The sequence below is a fragment of the Rhinatrema bivittatum genome, chromosome 4, assembly GCF_901001135.1.
Source record: "Rhinatrema bivittatum chromosome 4, aRhiBiv1.1, whole genome shotgun sequence".
In the NCBI taxonomy this organism is placed as follows: domain Eukaryota; kingdom Metazoa; phylum Chordata; class Amphibia; order Gymnophiona; family Rhinatrematidae; genus Rhinatrema; species Rhinatrema bivittatum.
Window position 1 is genome coordinate 328,568,215 of NC_042618.1, and position 19,376 is coordinate 328,587,590.

General features: G+C 45.7%; 1 protein-coding gene across 5 annotated transcripts in view; it reads right to left on the minus strand.

Annotated features, from left to right (window-relative positions):
• Positions 1-9,302: 9,302 nt before the first annotated feature.
• NARF (nuclear prelamin A recognition factor) overlaps positions 9,303-19,376 on the minus strand; it is a 94,926-nt gene continuing 84,852 nt past the window's right edge. For all 5 annotated transcript variants that reach the window (XM_029600353.1, XM_029600354.1, XM_029600351.1 and 2 more), the window contains 2 exons: positions 15,051-15,208; positions 9,303-13,345 (listed from right to left, as the gene is read on the minus strand). In XM_029600353.1, the coding sequence (XP_029456213.1) occupies positions 13,104-13,345; positions 15,051-15,208 (400 nt within the window). In that variant the 3' untranslated portion in view covers positions 9,303-13,103. The remainder of the gene's footprint in view (positions 13,346-15,050; positions 15,209-19,376) is intronic.

Sequence of the window (19,376 nt, forward strand, 5' to 3'; positions counted from 1 at the left end):
AGAGATCGGGAGGGAAGAATCCCCACTGACCCTCTGGTGGAGATCCATGAGGTAACACAACAAAAATCAGGGGCCTGTTGGACTCAGAGGCCAACGATCTGTCATGACTGCACCAATCGGCCCCCCCCGACGAAAGAGACTGTTTCTATAGTGGGTGCCTCAGGTCAGGTACTCACTGCCCCTCTGCAGAAAGAATGAAGTATACAAGTAGGCGGGACCATGGTATCCCTTATCGGATGGAACCTGCTGTGTAAGCCTCAGACCACATTGAGATTTCAACCAACAGGGGAAGCTAAAGCCTCCTTCGAGGACCATCCAGTGATACTCATCTGTCCCCTCCAAGAAGAATGGAGACTACATCTTCCCATAGTCGAACGAACCATCGAACATCGATATGAAAACAACACCCCCCTCAACAAAAACGAAGACAACTGATGGATAGAGATGAAACAGAATGCACAGGTGATTAATCAACCTCAATACCCCATTCCATATATGGCCAGTCAAGGAATCCAGATACATCTGCAAAGACTGTATGATTTGGGAATTCTCAGGCGAATCCGATCTGCTTGGAACACCCCTCTACTGCCCGTAAAGAAACCCGGTTCTTCTGACTACCGACCTGTACAAGATTTACGGAAAGTGAATGATCAAGTAGCAGATCTAGTAGCCCTTGTACCAAATCCATACTCAATCTTGGCTCAAGTTTCCCCTACCTCCAAGTGGTACAGTGTCATTGACCTCAAAGATGCTTTCTTCTCCGTTCCAGTAGCAGAAGAATGCCAGAAGATCTTTGCCTTCACATGGGAAAATGCACAAACTGGAATCAAGCAGCAGTACACATGGACTCGCTTACCGCAAGGATTTAAGCACTCACCCACGATGTTCGGGGAGCAACTGGCAAAAGACTTGAAGATGTACCAAGTCACGTATGGGCCAGTCATACAGTATGTGGATGACCTTCTGTTGTTTCGTGAAACGTATCACGAATGTGCTATAGCCACACTCCACTTATTAAAGACGTTGTACTCAAAAGGATACCGTGCAAGTAAAAAGAAGGTGCAAATTTGTGAATTGGAAGTAGAATACCTGGGATTCCAGATCCGGGAAGGTACCCGTTGCCTTGGAATATCCCGTACCAGTTCAATACGAGGTCAACCTGTACCCACTTGCAAGAAAGAGCTCCGAGCGTTCCTTGGAGCTGCAGGATACTGTAGGTTGTGGATTGCTAACTACGCTGTTATTGCCCAGTCCCTGTACGACAAGCTGCGGGGAAAGGAGGCAGAATCTCAGCCTTTTCAGTGGGAAAAACCATGAGCTGAAAAGCTTACAGCAACTGAAAGATGCCTTGATTGAGCCACCTGCTCTAGGATTGCCAGATGTAATGAAACCGTTCCATCTATTCGTCGATGAAAAGAAAGGCATGGCCATTGGGGTATTGACTCAAACTCTAGGCTCATGGAAACGACCTGTTGCATATCTGTCAAAAGGAATGGACAATGTTGCAAAAAGATGGCCTGGTTGCCTTCAAAGCATTGCTGCTGCATGCTTACTGATACCCGAAGCTGTTAAGCTAACATTTGGACAGACTTTACAAGTAACAACTCCTCTTACTATTCAAGGACTACCAGAGACCCATGGATCAAAATGAATGACTAATTCACGTCTCGTCAAGTATTAAGCCTTACTGTGTGAAACACCTGAACTTCAAATACAGGACAGCAAAAACTTGAAACCGGCCACTCTTATGCCGGCACCTGAACCAGTTGCCCATGACTGTGAAAAAGTCATGACTACAATACATTCCAGTAGACCAGACCTGAGGGATCAACCCTGGCAGGGAGCTTGGACTTTATTCACTGATGGGAACAGCCAAATCATTCATGAGATACGTTCTGCTGGATATGCTGTTGTATCCAAAGATGAAATCATTGAGGCTCAACCTTTTCCCCCAGGAACGTCTGCACAAAAAGTTTAATTAATTGCTCTTACTCGAGCTCTGCATTTGGCAGAAGAAAAACTGTAAATATCTATACAGACTCTAAATATGCCTTTCTTACAATTCAAGTGCATGGAGCATTATAAAGGGAAAACAACTGAACAATCAGGCTTCAGGCAGTCCTGGAGCTCATCACCAACGACTGCTTTCGCTCTTAAACTCTGAGCAAAAGAAAATACCAAAAATTATGACTGCAGTGTACCAGAATAGATTGGTTTTAGATTACCCTCTGGCCCAGGAAGGAGGGTTTGTGGAACATTTAACCTCTCCAATTGTTGTTTACAGGTAGATGACCAAAGCAAGGTTATCCAAGATATCACTGATCGCATGGTCAAGATGGCACACGTCCCTGTCCAGCAATGGAATAGTGCTTGGGACTGGACCAATGGATTCCGTGGTTGGTTTTCCATAATTGGTGGATTTAAGAGCTTGTTTGTTATCCCAGCCAGTTTAATTCTGTTTTATCTTTTAGGACCCTGAATTATTCCTTTCTTGCTCAAACCGCCTTCGTCGGGTGATGAAGGACATTGCTGAACGCAAAACAGCCACGCAGCTCCTGTTACTGTACATGTATTCCTCTGAGCCTATAGAACCTGTTTAACCATCCTCATGTTTTATCCTGGGCCATCTTCCCATACATGACAAGTTCGGGCTACAAAGGGGGGTGGAGCCATTAGGGCCCATCCGTCTCAAACCCGTGAAGAAACCATCGGACTGTTTGGGAAATTAGGGCCCCCTGAGAACTCAAATTGCTAATTTTTCTTGTTACTGTTTCTTTCAGTTCCACAGTTGCGTTGTGATGGTGTGATACTTTTCATAGTGAATGATAAGTATCAAAGGGGGGAATGAAGGAGTCTGAACGCTTCAACCTGACAAAGGACTTCATGTACCAGAATTCCCTGCTTCATGACGGGTTTACTTACAGTCTGCAATACAGCTGTAATTAGGACATTGAGAAACTCTCTGTCAGCACATTGCACATTTTCATTTTTTTGGCTTCGCTGTTCTTATTCTCTGATAAGCTTTCACTGCTGTAACCTAGATTAGAACAATGGATGTATTATGTGATGGGCTGTATTACTGCAGACTCGCGAAATTCCTTTCCAGAACTGCAAGTCCCAGCAGCCTCTCCTGCAGAACATGGGAGAAGTTTCACGAAAGTTCCAGGGTGTCTAGGGAGGGGGTCAGTAGCCCCTTCAGCCGGAATATGCTCGCTCAGCAGTTTGTAAAATGTTTGTTCAGCAAAACCAGAACGCATGTGTGAAAGATAAGAACTGTAAAGTGTATAAAGGTTTGCTCCAAAGGGGGCGTGGCATGCAGTTGTACTGAGCCTTTGTCTTAGCTGCATCTTGCTGGCAATAAAGTCTATCTTTACGGATCAGTTGTCTGGGCCTCCTTACTGACTAAAAAGAGACGGTTACAAAAGGACACTGTTTTAACAAGATAGAGGCTTGGTGCTGTACCTACTCTCTGGGGTCGAGCTTGTGAGGAAGACGCAGCGTGGTCTCTCCGCTGCAGGCAGCTTTCGGAGGTCTCCTCAGTTTTTGCCTCCATGCCGCGCACTGCGCGATGCCCCGCATGCAGGGAGCTGGCCTCTCGCGTGTCTCGGGACGGTCTGTGTGCTGGTTGCCTCCCCGGAGGGGAGGTTCATCTAGGCCGAACGAACGCACCGTTTCGCATGCTAAATCGTGCCAGGGTGTTGCAGGAACGGCGGCCATTTTGAATTCCTCCGATGCTGCCTCAGTGCATTCTGCTGCTGATGTGGACCTTGTGCCGGCTCCCTCGCCCCCGATTTTAACTCCAATGGACTTACCTGATGGGGATTTGCCTCGGGGGGTTCTTCCTGCTTTGCCCCCCCCCCGGGCCTTTTTCGACAGAATTCATTTTATTAATGCTTAGTGCATATCTGGCTCAACTGAGCCAGCAGCAGTAGCCTCTGGACCCGGTTTTACACCCCCCCCCCCCCCCAACAGTCCCTAGGGTGGAGGAGTCCCCAAGGAGGGCTGGGGGTTGCGCCTGACTCGGCTGTGGTCCCATGAACCTCTTGGGTATGGGTAGTCGCACAGCTCTCTCTACCGGCCCCTCCTCTTCCTCCTCCTCAGGACCCCTTTGGGAATCTAGTTCTGGATGACGTAGCTCCACAGGTAGAGGGCGATGAGCCCAGGGTTCTCCAGTTATTTCAACGGGAGGAATTAGATCACCTCATTCCACACGTCCTGGAGGAGTTGGATTAGGACCCTCCACAGGAGTCACCGGAGCCCATTACCACTTCCAAAAAGGGGGATCCGGTTCTGGTGGGGCTCCGGCCAAAACTTTTCCATTTCATCCCAATCTCCTGCAATTGTCAACTAAGGAATGGGACACCCCTGAGGCATCCCTGCGGGTCGGCAGGGCCATGGACAAGCTATACTCGCTCCCGAAGTAGTACCTGGAGCTCCTTAACGTGCCTCGAGTGGACTCTCCAGTGACGGCGGTCACTAAGAGAACTACCATCCCGGTCACGGGAGGGGCCGCCTTGTGAGATCTGCAAGACCGCAAACTCGAGGTTTATTTAAAGCGGGTTTTTGAAGTATCCGCTTTGGGGGTCCGGGCGGCAGTCTGTAGGCTCCTTGATGCAGCGAGCAGGGTTACGGTGGGTCCAGCAACTTCTTAGTTCCCGAGACCTTTCCTTGGAGGAGGAGCAGCAAACGGAGCGCCTGGAAGCGGTTATCTCATATAGGGCGGATGCCTTATATGATCTTCTCCGGGTCTTAGCGTGGTCCATGGTGTCCGTTGTCTCGGCGAGGCATCTCCTCTGGCTATGTAACTGGTCCACGGATTCTTCATCTAAGGCTCAGCTGGGTTCGCTCCCTTTAATAGGGAAGTTACTGTTTGGGGACGAGCTGGACCAGCTGATTAAGTCGCTGGGCGACAATAAGGTGCATAAGCTGCCGGAGGACCGGCCTCGCAGCTCCAGGGTCTTCAGTTCCTCATGCACCCGTTTCCGGGGGCAGAGTTGTTTTCGAGTCTAGACCTCTGGCTCACAAGTCTCCTGCTTCTAGATCACAGTCTTGGTCTCAGTCCTTTCACAGGCAGTGGCCCGCTCGCGATACCTTTCCTCAAGGAGCAGCCTCTAAATCCTCCCAATGAGGTGTTGCCGGTCCGCTCTTTGACTCCCAGAATAGGGGGACGTCTCTCCCTCTTCCTCGGCGAGTGGACAGAGATCACCTCGGACCGGTGGGTCTTAGATATTCTACAACACTGTTACGCTTTAGAATTTGCTCGGCCTCTTCAGGACTGTTTCATCTTCTCCCCCTGCGGGCCGTCCGGCAAATGGGAGGCTGTCCGCCAGACCCTCGCTCTCCTTCGTACTCTCAGGGCCATCATTCCAGTGCCGCTAGCGGAATACAGGCATGGCCACTATTCCTTCTACTTCGTGGTTCCCAAAAAAGAGGGGTCCTTTCGGCCAATCTTGGACCTCAAGATGGTCAACAGGGCTCTCCATATTCCTCACTTTCAGATGGAGTCCCTTTGGTCGGTGATTGCGGCGGTACGCCGCGGTGAGTTCCTGGCCCGGTTGGACTTGACGGAGGCTTACCTTCACATTCCCATCCAACAGGACCATCAGCGTTTTCTGCGTTTCAAGATCTTGGGGCAGCATTACCAATTTCAGGTTCTACCCTTTAGCCTAGCAACGGCGCCTCAAGCCTTTACCAAGATCATGGTGGTGGTAGCGGCGGCTCTTCGGAAGGAAGGCATCCTGGTCCACCCTTATCTCAACGATTGGCTCATCCGGGCGAAATCCAGCAACCTCTGTCAGCAAGCCATCGGCAGGGTTCTGCATCTTCTTCAGTCGCTGGGCTGGGTGGTCAATTTTGCCAAGAGCCAGCTCACCCCATCACAGTCTCTCGATTTCTTGGGAGCGCACTTCAATAATGAGGTAGGCAAGGTATCTCTCCGAGTGCAGCCAGCGCTGGCCCTTCAGTCGCAGGTACGACGTTTTCGGTGCCTGCTTCCCCCTACTACCTGGGATTATCTACAGCTTCTGGGTACCACGGCCTCCACCATAGATGTGGTCCCATGGGCTCTGGCACACATGCGACCGTTACAAAGAGCTTTGCTTTCCCGCTGGAAGCCGATCTCCAGGGAGTTTCAGGCTCCTCTGCTGGTTCCTCCATTAGTCAGCACCAGCCTCTCATGGTGGCTCAGTCTGGACCACCTCCTGCAGTGAGTGGACTTGGAAATACCGCACTGGATAGTCATCACTATGGATGCCAGTCTCGCAGGCTGGGGAGCAGTGTGCGGCCGGCTCTCGGCACAGGGCCAATGGACCCCGGAACAGGCAGTCTGGCCGATAAACCGTCTAGAAATGAGGGCTGTCCGTCTAGTGCTCGAGCGGTTTCTCCCACAGGTCCAAGGCTGTGCGGTTCGCATACTCTCGGATAATGGTGGCTTATATAAACCATCAGGGAGGAACCAGAAGTCATCATGTGTCGCAGGAGATGGACATCCTCCTTCCTTGGGCAGAAATCCATCTCTCCCATCTAGCGGCCTCGCACATTGCAGGAGTGGACAATGTCCAGGCAGACTTCTTGAGTCGTCAGCACATCGATCCCGGAGAGTGGGAGCTGTCCGAGCAGGCGTGAAGGCTCCGCGCTTCTTCAGCCGACGAAGGGAACGCGGGGTGGAAGGCGAGGATGCCCTAGTCTTGCCGTGGCACGTCCTCCTCTATGTGTTTCCACCCTGGCCTCTGGTGGGAAAGGTTCTTTGATGAATCGAATTGCATCCGGGTCCCATCCTCCTGGTGGCTCCGGAGTGGCCACGGTGTCCGTGGTCAACCTAGCTGTGGACGGTCCTCTGCGCTTGGGCCATCTTCCAAACCTTCTGCGGCAGGGTCCCCTATTTTTCGACCAGGTAGAACGCTTTTGTCTTGCGGCCTGGCTTTGAGAGGCACAGACTAAGAAAGCGGGGCTATCATGAAGCGGTCGTTTCTATGCTTCTAAAGGCTCGGAAGACTTCAACTTCGGCGGCCTATGTCCGGGTTTGGAAGGTATTTGAATCCTGGTGTGTTCCTTCTAATATCTCACCACGCCGGGTGTCAATAGCCCAGGTTCTGGCTTTTCTGTGAGGGCTGGACATGGATCTGGCTTACAACTCATTACGAGTTCAGGTGGCAGCCCTCGGGGCTCTTTTGCGCCTGGCAGGACCTCCGCTCTCATCTCATCCGGATGTCGTCCGCTTCCTTAAAGGAGCGAAGCATGTCAAGCCTCCGGTATGCAGTTTATGTCCCTCCTGGAGTCTAAACTTGGTTCTTCGGACCCTGGGAGGCCCTCCTTTCGAGCCCCTAAAGAGGGCCACTCTTAAAGACCTCACGATGAAGACGGTGTTTCTGGTGGCTATTTGTTCGGCCTGTCGGATCTCGGAGCTGCAAGCCCTGTCATGCAGGGAGCCTTTTCTCCGTATTACGGATTCGGGAGTCACGCTGTCCACGTTCTTGCCGAAGGTGGTTTCTACCTTTCATTTGAATCAATTGGTGGAACTCCCCTCCTTTTCAGATGAGGAGTCCCATCAGCTGCAGCGGCTTGACGTTAAGCGCGCACTCTTGCGCTATCTACAAGCTACTAATGATTTTCGCTTATCAGATCATTTGTTTGTCCTCTGGTGTGGGCCTCGGAAGGGTCACAAGACATCGAAGACTTACATTACCTGCTGGCTGAAGGAAGCTATATCGGTAGCTTATATTGCTGCGGGCCAACAGCCACTGGTGGGCGTTAAGGCGCATTCTCTTCAAGCTCAAGCAGCTTCTTGGGCAGAGATCCAGGCGGTGTCACCGCAGGAGATTTGCAGAGCAGCGACTTGGAAGTCATTGCATACCTTCGCTCGCCATTATCGTTTGAATCTTCCGACTCTGGAAGTTGGTTCCTTTGGGGCTCAGGTCATCCGAGCTGGGCTTTCAGGGTCCCACCCTACTTAGGGGAGCTTTGGTATATCCCACGGTCTGGACTGATCCTGGTACATACAGGGAAAAGAAAATTATTCCTTACCTACTAATTTTCGTTCCTGTAGAACCATGGATCAGTCCGGACGCCCTCCCTTGGTTTTTGGGGGGTTTTCTGGGAAAGCTTCCTACAGCTTGTCTGTCTACTGATTTGTTCCTGGTCCTACCAGGCGGGTGTTTTGACTAGGGGGTCATTCTGCAAGTTCTTTGTTAGTTGGCGTTTTTAAGTTACTATGCGTTTGGAGGTTTTCCATTCGCAGTTTCATTTGTTCTCAGATCCATCCACATTGTTTGTTCTTATTGCTTGGATATACTTAATACTGAGGGGACACAGAGGGCGCTCTTACTAATAGGGGTCCGCCTTCTCAGCTTTTGCTCTGACACCATCTACTGGAAGGGGGAAACAACCCATGGTCTGGGCTGATCCATGGTTCTACAGGAATGAAAATTAGCAGGTAAGGAATAATTTTCTTTTAAGCTACACGAGTGTCTGCCCTCACATTTTGCTGTGACCCTTGTTAGTGCGAACCTTAAATATTTGCTGATGTGGTAGCAGCTGGCAGAACTCTTACAGCTGATAGATACTCAAGCTGTTTTACAGATCACGGTAGCTTTTCACGTGGCTTACAAAAGCTTGGTTCTGCCTGATGGGTACAGACCTTGTAAACGCTTAGCCAACAATTTTACTGCTGTTCAAGAAACTTTATTGGCATGGCAATTTATACACATTCCTAAAGTAATACATTAAGTATTAACAAGGAAAGCGCAGACTCCTGCCAACTCAAGTGCTTCATTTCTTAGTTGGTTTCACAAGTCTGTAAAGCAGGGATCTCACACATCAGTACTCAAGAGCCTCAGACAGGTCTGGTTTTCTGGATAGCGCACGCATTAGACAGGAGATACATTTGCATACACAGGGTCTAAAAGGGTCAGATTAATCTCTCTTATCGACATCGGTCATACAAAGATCAGATTTGCACACATTGAGCAAAAGCCCATTGGTCCTTTGTTGTAAACAAATTTGCCATTATATCTTTGTATTTTCATTATCTAACATTAAAAAGAAATTTGTAAAAGTATCACTAATTTCAGTTTAGAAAGGGATGTTCCAGAGCCTGAGGTTCTATTACATTCTGTTAATCTATTTATAAATAGCTGAAGGCAGCATTCTCTATTGGTAGTACAGAAAAACAAACAAAAAAACCCCACCCAGGATAGTTTTCAAGTTTCATGGTACTGTATTATTGCAACTTCTGCTGCAGAGTTAAAATAAGCAATATTTTCATAGCCACAACAAGAGGTCACCTTGACAGATAAGGAGCTTAAGTCAGGTTGTTGAACAGCAGGGTCATTCCATGGCATAAAGGTTCAGAAAATTCTGGGCTTTTTTTTTTTTATTAAAGATAAAAAGGTTTACTATCGAAATAAGAAAGGAAGTTGTAATTCTGACTAGTATTTTGTTATTGTACTCCAATGATAATTTATTCTAGTTGACTGAAATCAAAGGGGGGGGGGAGGGAAGAGGGGGTAATTGTGAAAAAACTGTATGCAGTGGTGCAAAGGCCACAGATATTTTTTACGTGTGGGCTTCACACTAAATTTTCAGAGGGAACGTACACGCGGACTTCCCCTTTGAAAACAATCCCAAAAAAAAGGACCTGCCTGCATTTACACCTGCTCCTTTGTGCAGGTGGTTTCTGAGAAACATGAGGTGTGTGCTTTTGAAAATTCAAAAGTAGGTGTGTGCAAGTGCAAACCCCTCCCCAATCCCACCCCTTACTGCGGGTAAATATGCGCATAGAGGCCCTAGATGTAAATTTTCTAAAAACCCATTACCTAGAGAAACGGCTTTGAAAGAACAGGTATAAATTCTACAGCAGGACTTTTATTATTAATAGGCATCTGTTTGCCCAAATAGGGTTATATGAAGAGACTCTTCAAACTGAGTTATGTAGCCACCCAGTAAGCCTTCCTCACCCTGAAGCAGATGGATCTTCCTATTTCTGCGGAAATAAAGCATGGTAACATCTTGTGTGCTTCCAGCAGCCCTGGCCACTTTTCTCCCTTAGTAATACAAAAAATAGATAGCACCCAGTACTTGCCATGTACTTTCCTGGAAGTGGCACATGGTTAAAGTACACCCCAAGGATTGGGACCCACTAAGGACTCTTCAGGTGCTTCTGCTTATGGCAGAAATTATTTAAAAATGCACAAGATAAAAAAAAAAATAAAGCTAATGCTTGCATTCTATATTTAAAAGAAAATAATATTTAAAAGTAAGAGCCAGTGGTAGGATACTCTAGCAAAAATGCTTTCACAGTTAACAGAACAATGAAAACTTATAAACTGGAGGAAAAAAAAAAGCCAGATGTAAAACATACTACAGAATATAAAAACATTAAGTTAACAATTTCGTACCATTTTTCTCCAACCGTAGCAGTGTTGGAATCAAGATTGTGCCTGGTACACTAGCACTCTGATTTGGACTATGCTCTTCTGAGCACATGGAACATGCTTCTCATAGGCAGCAGTACTGAATTCTAACAAAAGTAAATCAAAAACCGCTGTTTCCAAAGCAGTCCCTGAAACACAGGACATACATCTTTGGATAACAAAGCTTTAACTGCAGCTATCAAAATATAAACGATGGGAATCCAAGAACATTTTCTTCTTACAAAATTAAAAAGTATTCCAAGTGCAACATTCATTTTTTGAGATAGCAACGCTATTAAAAGAAACAAAAAAACAAACAAAAACAAAAAACAACCACCACATGGACAGTGTGCATAAGCCCACAGAAAGCAGCGTAGGGCCCTACAGCCCACGTAAATTAGATGGCAAACACCCACATAAGTTATACCGATGTATAAAGCAAATTTAAGCACTAAGCTTGCTTTGAAAATGATCCTTTCAAAACTTCTCACACACAATTACACCTATTATGTGCGCATAAATTTTATGTACACGCTTTTGAAAATGCAGACGTACAGTGTATGCATGTAAGTGCAAACCTCTTCCTAAACCCTTGCCCTGGGAACACCTCCACTCTGGTTACATGCATACAGGTTACACCTGCCTAAGTTTACTTGCACCAGGGTTTCCCCTACCCTCTTCTAGAGGTACGCCTAAGCCAGTCGGGTTTTCAGGATGGCTACAATGAATATGCATGAGATAGATTTGCATTCAATGGGTCTCCATCGCATGCATATTCAATATGAATACCCTGAAAACACAACTGGTTAGGGTAAGGCTCCAGGAGAGGGCTGGAAAACAGTGGCCTACAAAATTGGTTGGGGTGGTTTTATAAACAAGCCATTTCTGCAGGTGAAGCATCATTTTATCTGCAGAAATGTCTTAGCAAGTTACCTGGACAGGGGGCAATTTTCAAATGGACTTGCATGCATAAATGTCTTTTTTTTTTTAAATTAGCCGGGGTGGGGGAGGGGGCAGTTTTGTGCATAAAATATGCACAAAAGCAATTTCATGTGTACATATGAGCCAAGAGGTATTCCTGGGGGTGAAGTCATGATTCACACACATTTATGTTGGCACTGGCTCTACGCAGACCTGTGAGTTTTCACAGACTTTAGCTCTGCAGGCTGTTTGAAGATTACCCTCATAAAAAGGACAGTTCCTGCTCCTTGGAGCTTACAATCAGTTAAGACAGGACATAATGCTGGAAAGCAAATAGGCGTCTTTCAGCTAAGACAAAGCTATGACAGAGGTGGTTTGAAGTGCTCAGAGGCAGGGGTGAATTGAGGATCGAGTGTGACAGAGCTGAAAAGCTAAAAAAAGAAAAAGCGAGAACTTTGATTATGTATGGTGTTACTGATCAGCCCATTTAGTGTACAGGGGAACAGAATATCTACCCCAGACTTTGACAAGTCCCTCTGCTACTGAAAGGAAGCACTTCAGGCTGGAGATGCGAGGCCTTCCGCCCAATTGCAGAAGGGAGTTACACTTACACCACTGACTATTATGCTGAACTGGTTGAGGGATTGTGTAATGCAGACCACCAGACTCTTCAATGGTGATATACAAATACATTGGAGTTCCAGCCTTCCACTGTCGAGAGACAAGCAGAACTCTCCCTGTCCATCTCCCTCTGCCATCCGCTAATTACAGAAACTCTCTGTGGCTTAAACCTTACGATAGCTCACTGTGTGTGCCAGGGCTATAATACTACACTTGAAGAGGTTGTACATCGGTCTGTTCAGCTTCCATGCATTCATGGTAGGCCAGTAACTACCTTTTCTTTTGCCTAATCAAGGCTCATGATTGAAACAGAGATATCAGCCATTAGAACCAGATACATAAAACAGAAATAGGATTTTTTTTTTTTTTTTTACTGGTATAGGCCAAATGCATTGATATTTTCCCATTGTCTAATACATCTGGCCCTCCCTGAGCTCTAGTGCAAAAGGGCTTGCCGTACCTTTTGAAAGGGCTTTTAAACATCTCGCTCTCATTCACCCCACAAGATTTAAAAAAACAAACAAAAAAAACACACTACTCAAAACACAACTTGTTACTAAAAAAACAAACCATGTAAGAGAATAGGTGTCCTATTTTTAATTGAGCCAGCACCAAACCGAGGGAAGACTGTCTGCTACCAACGACAGAACAGGGCTCAGGTGGATCATTCTAAAGCTCTGCTCACTAAAAGCTCTTTTATAATGATCACAGCTTTCATTATAAAATGCTGCGAGTTTCAGTTGTCACATAAAATGCACCCTTTTATTTGGTTAAAAGAACCAAAAGAATCCCTGGGTAAGATCCCATACTCCATAAGCTTTATAAAACTATGTAAAAACAAAAAAAAAGGAAATCTATCTCCCCTAGGGAGCAGGTAATTCATTGAAGAGCAAGGATGTGAGCACCCTGTTACCTGGAGGACAACAGTCAAATAAATAAGAGGTCCAGAAGTTGGAGAGTACAGCTCTCCAAGAGGAACCAGGCAATCCATGTCAATGCTTGTTCTGAGCAACGATCATTAGCACACACAGCTGATGGAGAAGGTTCCCACTTGCATAGAGTATTTCCAGTATATTTCTTTAGGGTTCTGATCAAACAAACTGAAAAATTTTTTTTTTTTCTTTTAATGTCTTTTTGTCAGCTGGGTCCAGTTTACCATTTGATATCTAAGCTGTTCATGGTCTGTTTTGATGCACTGTATTTGGTGTGCAGCGTTTCTTGGACCTTCTTGGAGTCTGTTCCTTCTAGCCAATCCTGATACAGTTTCTGCACATGTGCACTGGCTTCCGGAGGTCGAACGGGCACCGTCGTGTACGCTTGCTCCATCTGCTGAAGCAAAGCTCTCTCAGGTTTTCCATCTTCCGTTTGAGCTTGGCCTTTTCCATTTAAGCAACCTTAAAACAAAAACAAAAAAGTTGGCTGTGATAGGGCGAGGTAAAAGAGCAGTGTTTCCCAACCTTTTATGCCCAAGGCACACCTACATTAACAAAAATATTGTGCAGCACACCAACCTTCATAGGGCAGACAACACAGACATGGAGAGGACTCATATGGCCAAAAGAGCTAGGAAAGCACTAATATCCCAGCAGTATCTCTTCTAAAGTTATAAAAAGGAAGAGGGGGCAAAGACACATGAAGCCCTCACGATGGACCACCTCATTCCATATACAAAATGTAGGAGAAGTGAGAAGCCAGTGTGTTGCAGGGAGCTGGCTCAGTTAGTTAACTTGGCTGTTGTCAGAGCTCCTTGACCACTGCTGCTCCCAACACTCCAAATGAGTCTCATCCAGTACTCAATGGACACTCTCCCCATGTCACTCAGCCTGGGGATAAGACATAGGCTTGAAGGTCAAAGACGGGGAAATGAGACAGTGCTGTGCATTATGTATGCTGCACAAAGCAGAACCCAGTTATCTGTGCCCTGCATGCTGCCCTTTTATTGCCACTCTCCAGGCCTCATGCTGTTGCTAGGAAGAAGAGGCATGCACGATTACATGTTCTTAGAAACTCCTACAAATTTAAGAGCTGGTGTCTCTTGTAGTTGCAAGATGCTCAAAGCAGAATCCAGAGGCTGGCCTGGATCTGAGCCATAGGCAGTGGTAACATTTTCATAGCACAACTGATCAAGCCTAAAGGTACACAAGAAGCCAGCGAGGGTTCCAAGCTTGAATTCTAAGAACACCCTCTCCCCCCCCCCCCCAAAAAAAATGGATATTAGGCTGTGTCACTATAGGGGGCTGTGGCAAGACTGGGAAATCCTGTGGGGGGGGGGGGGGGGGCGGGGGAAGTGACATTATTTGCTTATATTTTCTATTCAGAAAAATATATATAAAAAGCTTAAAGACAAACCTACAAAAATAAAAGCAATCTCAGAGCAGAAACACCAGGAGTATAAAAACTTTTGATATGTACTAAGAATTGCTGCTAGTTTAATCTATATACTTGCACTTACTCAAAAAATCTCATTGCATTACAATTATACCTTATTACTTCTCTTCTGTTTTGAGTTGTGCTTTTTTTTTTTTTCTATTAAAGGTACCTCATGCTAAAGCACATATTACCTTTTGCCTGGTATTTTAAATCCTTTATGTTGTTATTGTGCTATAAGCTATAAGTGACAAAACACCATAGAAAAAACATGACAGATAAAGACCATACAGCCCATCCAGTCTGTCCAGCCACATCTCCTACTTAGCGTTATAGTCCCTTCCTATCCTTCAGAGATCTCCCTATGCTTGTCCCATGCTTTCCTGAATACTGATACCATCCTCATCTCCACCACTTTTACAGGGGAAACTGTGCTTTGTCTACCACCTTCTCCATAAAGAAATATTTCCTTAGATTATTCCCAAATCTACTCCCTTTCACCTTCATCCCATGACACCCCATTCCAGAGCCCAGCCTCCCAAGCAACTATTTTTTGGTGGTAATTAAATGTCTATCATGCAGTTTCAGACTGCTGTTAATCAGCACCATGGACCCAGTTTTGCCAGCAAACAGAAAAGTGTGTCAAGGCAGAGCCAGCTTTTACTAGAAAAAAAGCTTCTGATTTTCTTTTTCTTTTTTACCAGGGTCTCATGAATCCAATTTAACTCTTACCTCCAGGACAAGCTAGAACCTCCACGAAGTGATAGGGGAATTTTCCTCTCTTTAGCTTCAGGATCATGTTTTGGATGTTTCTAAAGCCGTAGGCTGCAGCGAAGCGCAACACCGTCTCACCATCTTTTTCCAGGGTAACCTCATGAAAGTCTTTATTTCTGTGAAACAGAGTCTGACTTCAGATCAAACATGTTTGCTTACTATAAATGGTATTTTCCGTAGATAGCAGGATGAATTAGTTATTACATGTGAGTTGATGTCATCTAGCAGCTCCGAACAGACTTGTCTCTTAAAGCTTATAGAGCTTTGAGCTCTACCGAGCATGTATGGGAGTTCTCACGCAGGCATTGCTTTGTGAGCCTCCTCAGTCAGTATCAAAGCTGAATCTAGCTATGTAATTGACTCTCCAAGGAGGTGGGTAGGTATTCCATGGCCAATTCAACCTGCTGTTTATGGAAAACACTGTTTACAATAAGCAAACTTGCTTTTTCCATCGATAAACAGGCTGAATTACCCATTACATGTGGCGAGTCCAGAGCGGAGGGTCACAGTAGAGCAATTATTTAGTAAGCAACCTGGACTCCACTGTGGAGAGTAGACTACAGCACAAAGACTATGCAAAACTGCTTGTCCAAATCTACTATTAGATTTTGAAATGTTATCAAGACAGTAAAGAGATGTGAATGTGTGGACTGAAGACCACATTGCAGCTTTGCAGATATCCACGATGGGTACTTCTTACAGATGAGCAAGAAAATAAGCCATAGCTCATACATGATGAGCTTAGACTGACTCCGTAACCTGCAATCCTGCCAAGTTGAAGCAGTGATGGATGCAATCAGCTAACCAGCTGGATAAAGTTCACTTAGCAACTGCTACTCCAAGGTGGTTAGGGTTGTACAAGACGAAGAGCTGTTTGACGTTGAGGTTGAGTACATCTTATAGTATGCCAAGGCTCGTTTGTAGTCCAAAATATGAAAGTCTTTCTTACCCTTGTGTGCATGAGGCCTTGGGAAGAAGGTAGATAGTACTATAGATGGATATGGAAAACAGACTATAGGTAGAAATGCTGAATGTGTTTGGAGGACCACCCTGTTTTGATAAAACTGCAGATACAGAGGATAGTGGCTAAGAGCCTAGAGTTTGCTAACTTCTCACCAAGATGGCTGAGATGAGGAAAAGCACTTTCCAAGTCAGTAATTTCAGAGAAGTGAACTCTAATGGCTCAAAAGAAGGCTTCATCAGTTGGGACGGGACTACATTAAGCAGGCTTCATTGGGAAGGGACGGGACTACCTTAAGATTCCACGAAACAGACTGTTTCTATATCTGGGATTTGATGTGCCAAAATCCTTTCGTAAAATGAGATATACACGGATGAGCGGAGACAGAAAACAAACCAAAGTGTGATATGCCGGGCTGGCACTCAAATGGACTCTCACTGAAGAAATGGCGAGACCAGAGTTAGAGGGATAAAGCTAGTGTTGTGGAAGTTTGCATGAAAAGGGGTCAGAATCATGTTGGCACCAGATGGAGAATTTTTTCCATTTCAAGGCATAGTTTCTTCTGGTGGAAGGCTTCCCAGAGGAAACCAATATTTCTGATGGCAAACAGATTTGCAATCACTCTGAACTCAAAATCCAAGCTGTGAGATTGAGGGCTGACAGATTGGAATGCTGACAGATTGGAATGGAAGAGTCCCATTGTCTTGAGTTAGAAGAGAGTGTCTGACCCTAGAGGGAGGACTGCTGAAAGCATGTTGAGATATGCATAGGCGGGTGCAGCTTGAAAAGCTTATGCACTTTCTTGCCAATGGAGAGGTACTGGTGAAAAAGCATATATGAAGCTTTGACCCCAATTGATTAGGAACACTTCTTGAACTTGTCTGCAATCGCTTGTTAAAATCAGAATTGATTTAGTTTTGTGTTTTGCTGTGATGCAAACAGGTCCACTCTCGGTAGGTCCAAAAAGTTGAAAAGTGTTTGCTATTGATTGATGCAGAGACCACTTGTGAGGTTGAAAAACTCTGCTAAGGCAATCTGCAAGAGTGTTGGATATGCCTTGTAGTTAAGTGGCCTGAAGAGAGGCCCGATGTCTTTCTGTTTAGTTCCATATCTCAGTGCCTCTCAGCAGAGAGGTCATGAACTTATTCCCCCTGCTTGTTGACATAGAACATGGTGACCTGATTGTATTAGAATGCTTTTTCCTTGGAGAAGATGCGTGAAAATGATGAAAGCAAAATCATATCGCTTTAAACTCCAAAAGATTGTTTTAAAAGAGGGTTTCCAGATGAAATCTTGGGTGCAGAAAGATCCCATATGGGCCTCCCAATCTTTGCTAGAAGCATCTGTTGTGAGGATGAACTGATGGGGAAGTAGTTGAAGCAGGGCTCAATTCTGGAGCATGTGAAGCTGTAACCACCACTGCAAGTCCTTGCCATTGGTGGTGTGATCCACAGTACTGAAGAGAAGGTTTGTGTGAGTTGATCCCACTGAGATTGGACCCTACTGTAGACAACAGATATGAAGGTGGGTTAGCGGAACTACATGGGTAACTGCTGCCATATGACATAAGAGTACGAAGAGCTTCCTGGCTGTGGAAGCCGGATTGGACAGTTGTTTCCAGATCAGCAAGGATATGGTAGTCATTCGATTGTTGGGTAGGAATGCTGTCTGTAGTGATGAGTCTATGCAAGCCCCTATGAACTGAAGGCCCTGGGTGGGCTTGAGGTTTGGCTTCTTGTTGATGAGAAATCTTAAGCTTTGTATGAGATGAATAGTCACGTCCAGGGATTGCAGAACTGCTTTTCATGACTATGCTGTAGCCAATCGTCAAGGTATGGGAAGACTTGTATTCCCTGATAATGCAAGTATACTGCTACCACCGTGAGGCACTTCAGGAAGACTCAGAGCAGAAGATAGGCTGAAGGGAAGGAATTTGTACTGGTAGTAGGAAGAATCCACTTGGAATTATAGGTAACATCAATGGGAAGGATGAATTGGGATGTGGGTATAGACATCCTTGAGATCCAGTGCACACATCCATTCATCTTGCCAAATAAATGATAGAATTGTGCTGAGGGAGTTAATTTTGAATTTCTTCCAGAGGATGTGCTTGTTTAGAAGCCTTAAATCCAAGACTGTGACCAATCACTGTTCCTCTAAGCTATGTGCATGTGGACAGACCGTGAACCCTGCGTGCATGGCAAAACACAGTGTGCACAAGAAATCCCAATATTTTTTGCATTATACTGGCTCATGGCACATACATTTTTACTCTGCTTATAAAATGTTGCACAAAAGAAAATTTGTGTAGATAACCTTTCAAAAATTAGAGGGAACATTGGTCACAATCCTCCAGATTTCTTGGGGATGAAAAAGTACCTGGAATAGAAACCCTGCATGTGTGGCAATGCAGGGATCAGTTCCACTGTGACAGATCTGGAAAGAGATGAATAGCGAGGAAGGGATTGGGACTGGGAGAAATGCAACTGTATCTATACTGCACAATCCTGATGACACAGGAGTCCTTGTTATTGGATGCCATTTCTCCAGAAAATGTTGAATTTGTCTCACTACTGGAAGGGAAGGGAGGGGATTGGCCGATGGGATCAAAAACTAGGCCCTAGTTTAGGTTAGGCCTACTGAGTGTTTTTTTGCCGACAGCGCTCCTGTTGTCTATATTTGGCTGGAAGCTGTTGGCACTGTGCAGGAAGAGATGGAAGCCGGTACTGCTGAAAAGGCTGGTAAAACTATCTGTGGAAATAGGGTCACTTGGAAGGATAGTATTGCTGTTCTGGTACCATGGAGAGTGACTGTGCTGCCACATTTTGGTCTTTTATTTGGGAGACTATTTTGGAGCTTCTCTATGAAAAGGTGGTCTCTCAAGTATGGGAGGTCCGCTAATGTCTCGTGAAAGTCCTCATGGGTGGAACTTGTTCCTAGTCATGCCATATTTTGCACTCTGCTAGAAGCTGCAGAGATACATGAAATGGAATCAAACGTACACGGAATGGAGGTATTGGATGGCTTTTTCTATATACCAGAAAGGCTAAGAAAAGTTATTTGTGATCGGAAAAGATTGATACAACTTCAACTTATGAAGACAGTCTAAGTATTGCACCATGCAGAACTGGTGGATGGCAATGAAAGCGGAAAGCATAACAATCTGGAACATTCTTTTGCTGAAATTGTCCATGGCATATGATCTTTGCCCAGCAGGGAGTTGGAATGAATGCGAGAATTCTTTGCTTTTTAGTCATAGCAGATTCTGCTACTATTCATTGATGTGCAGATGAATCACACCAAAGCCTGGTGATTGTTGGATC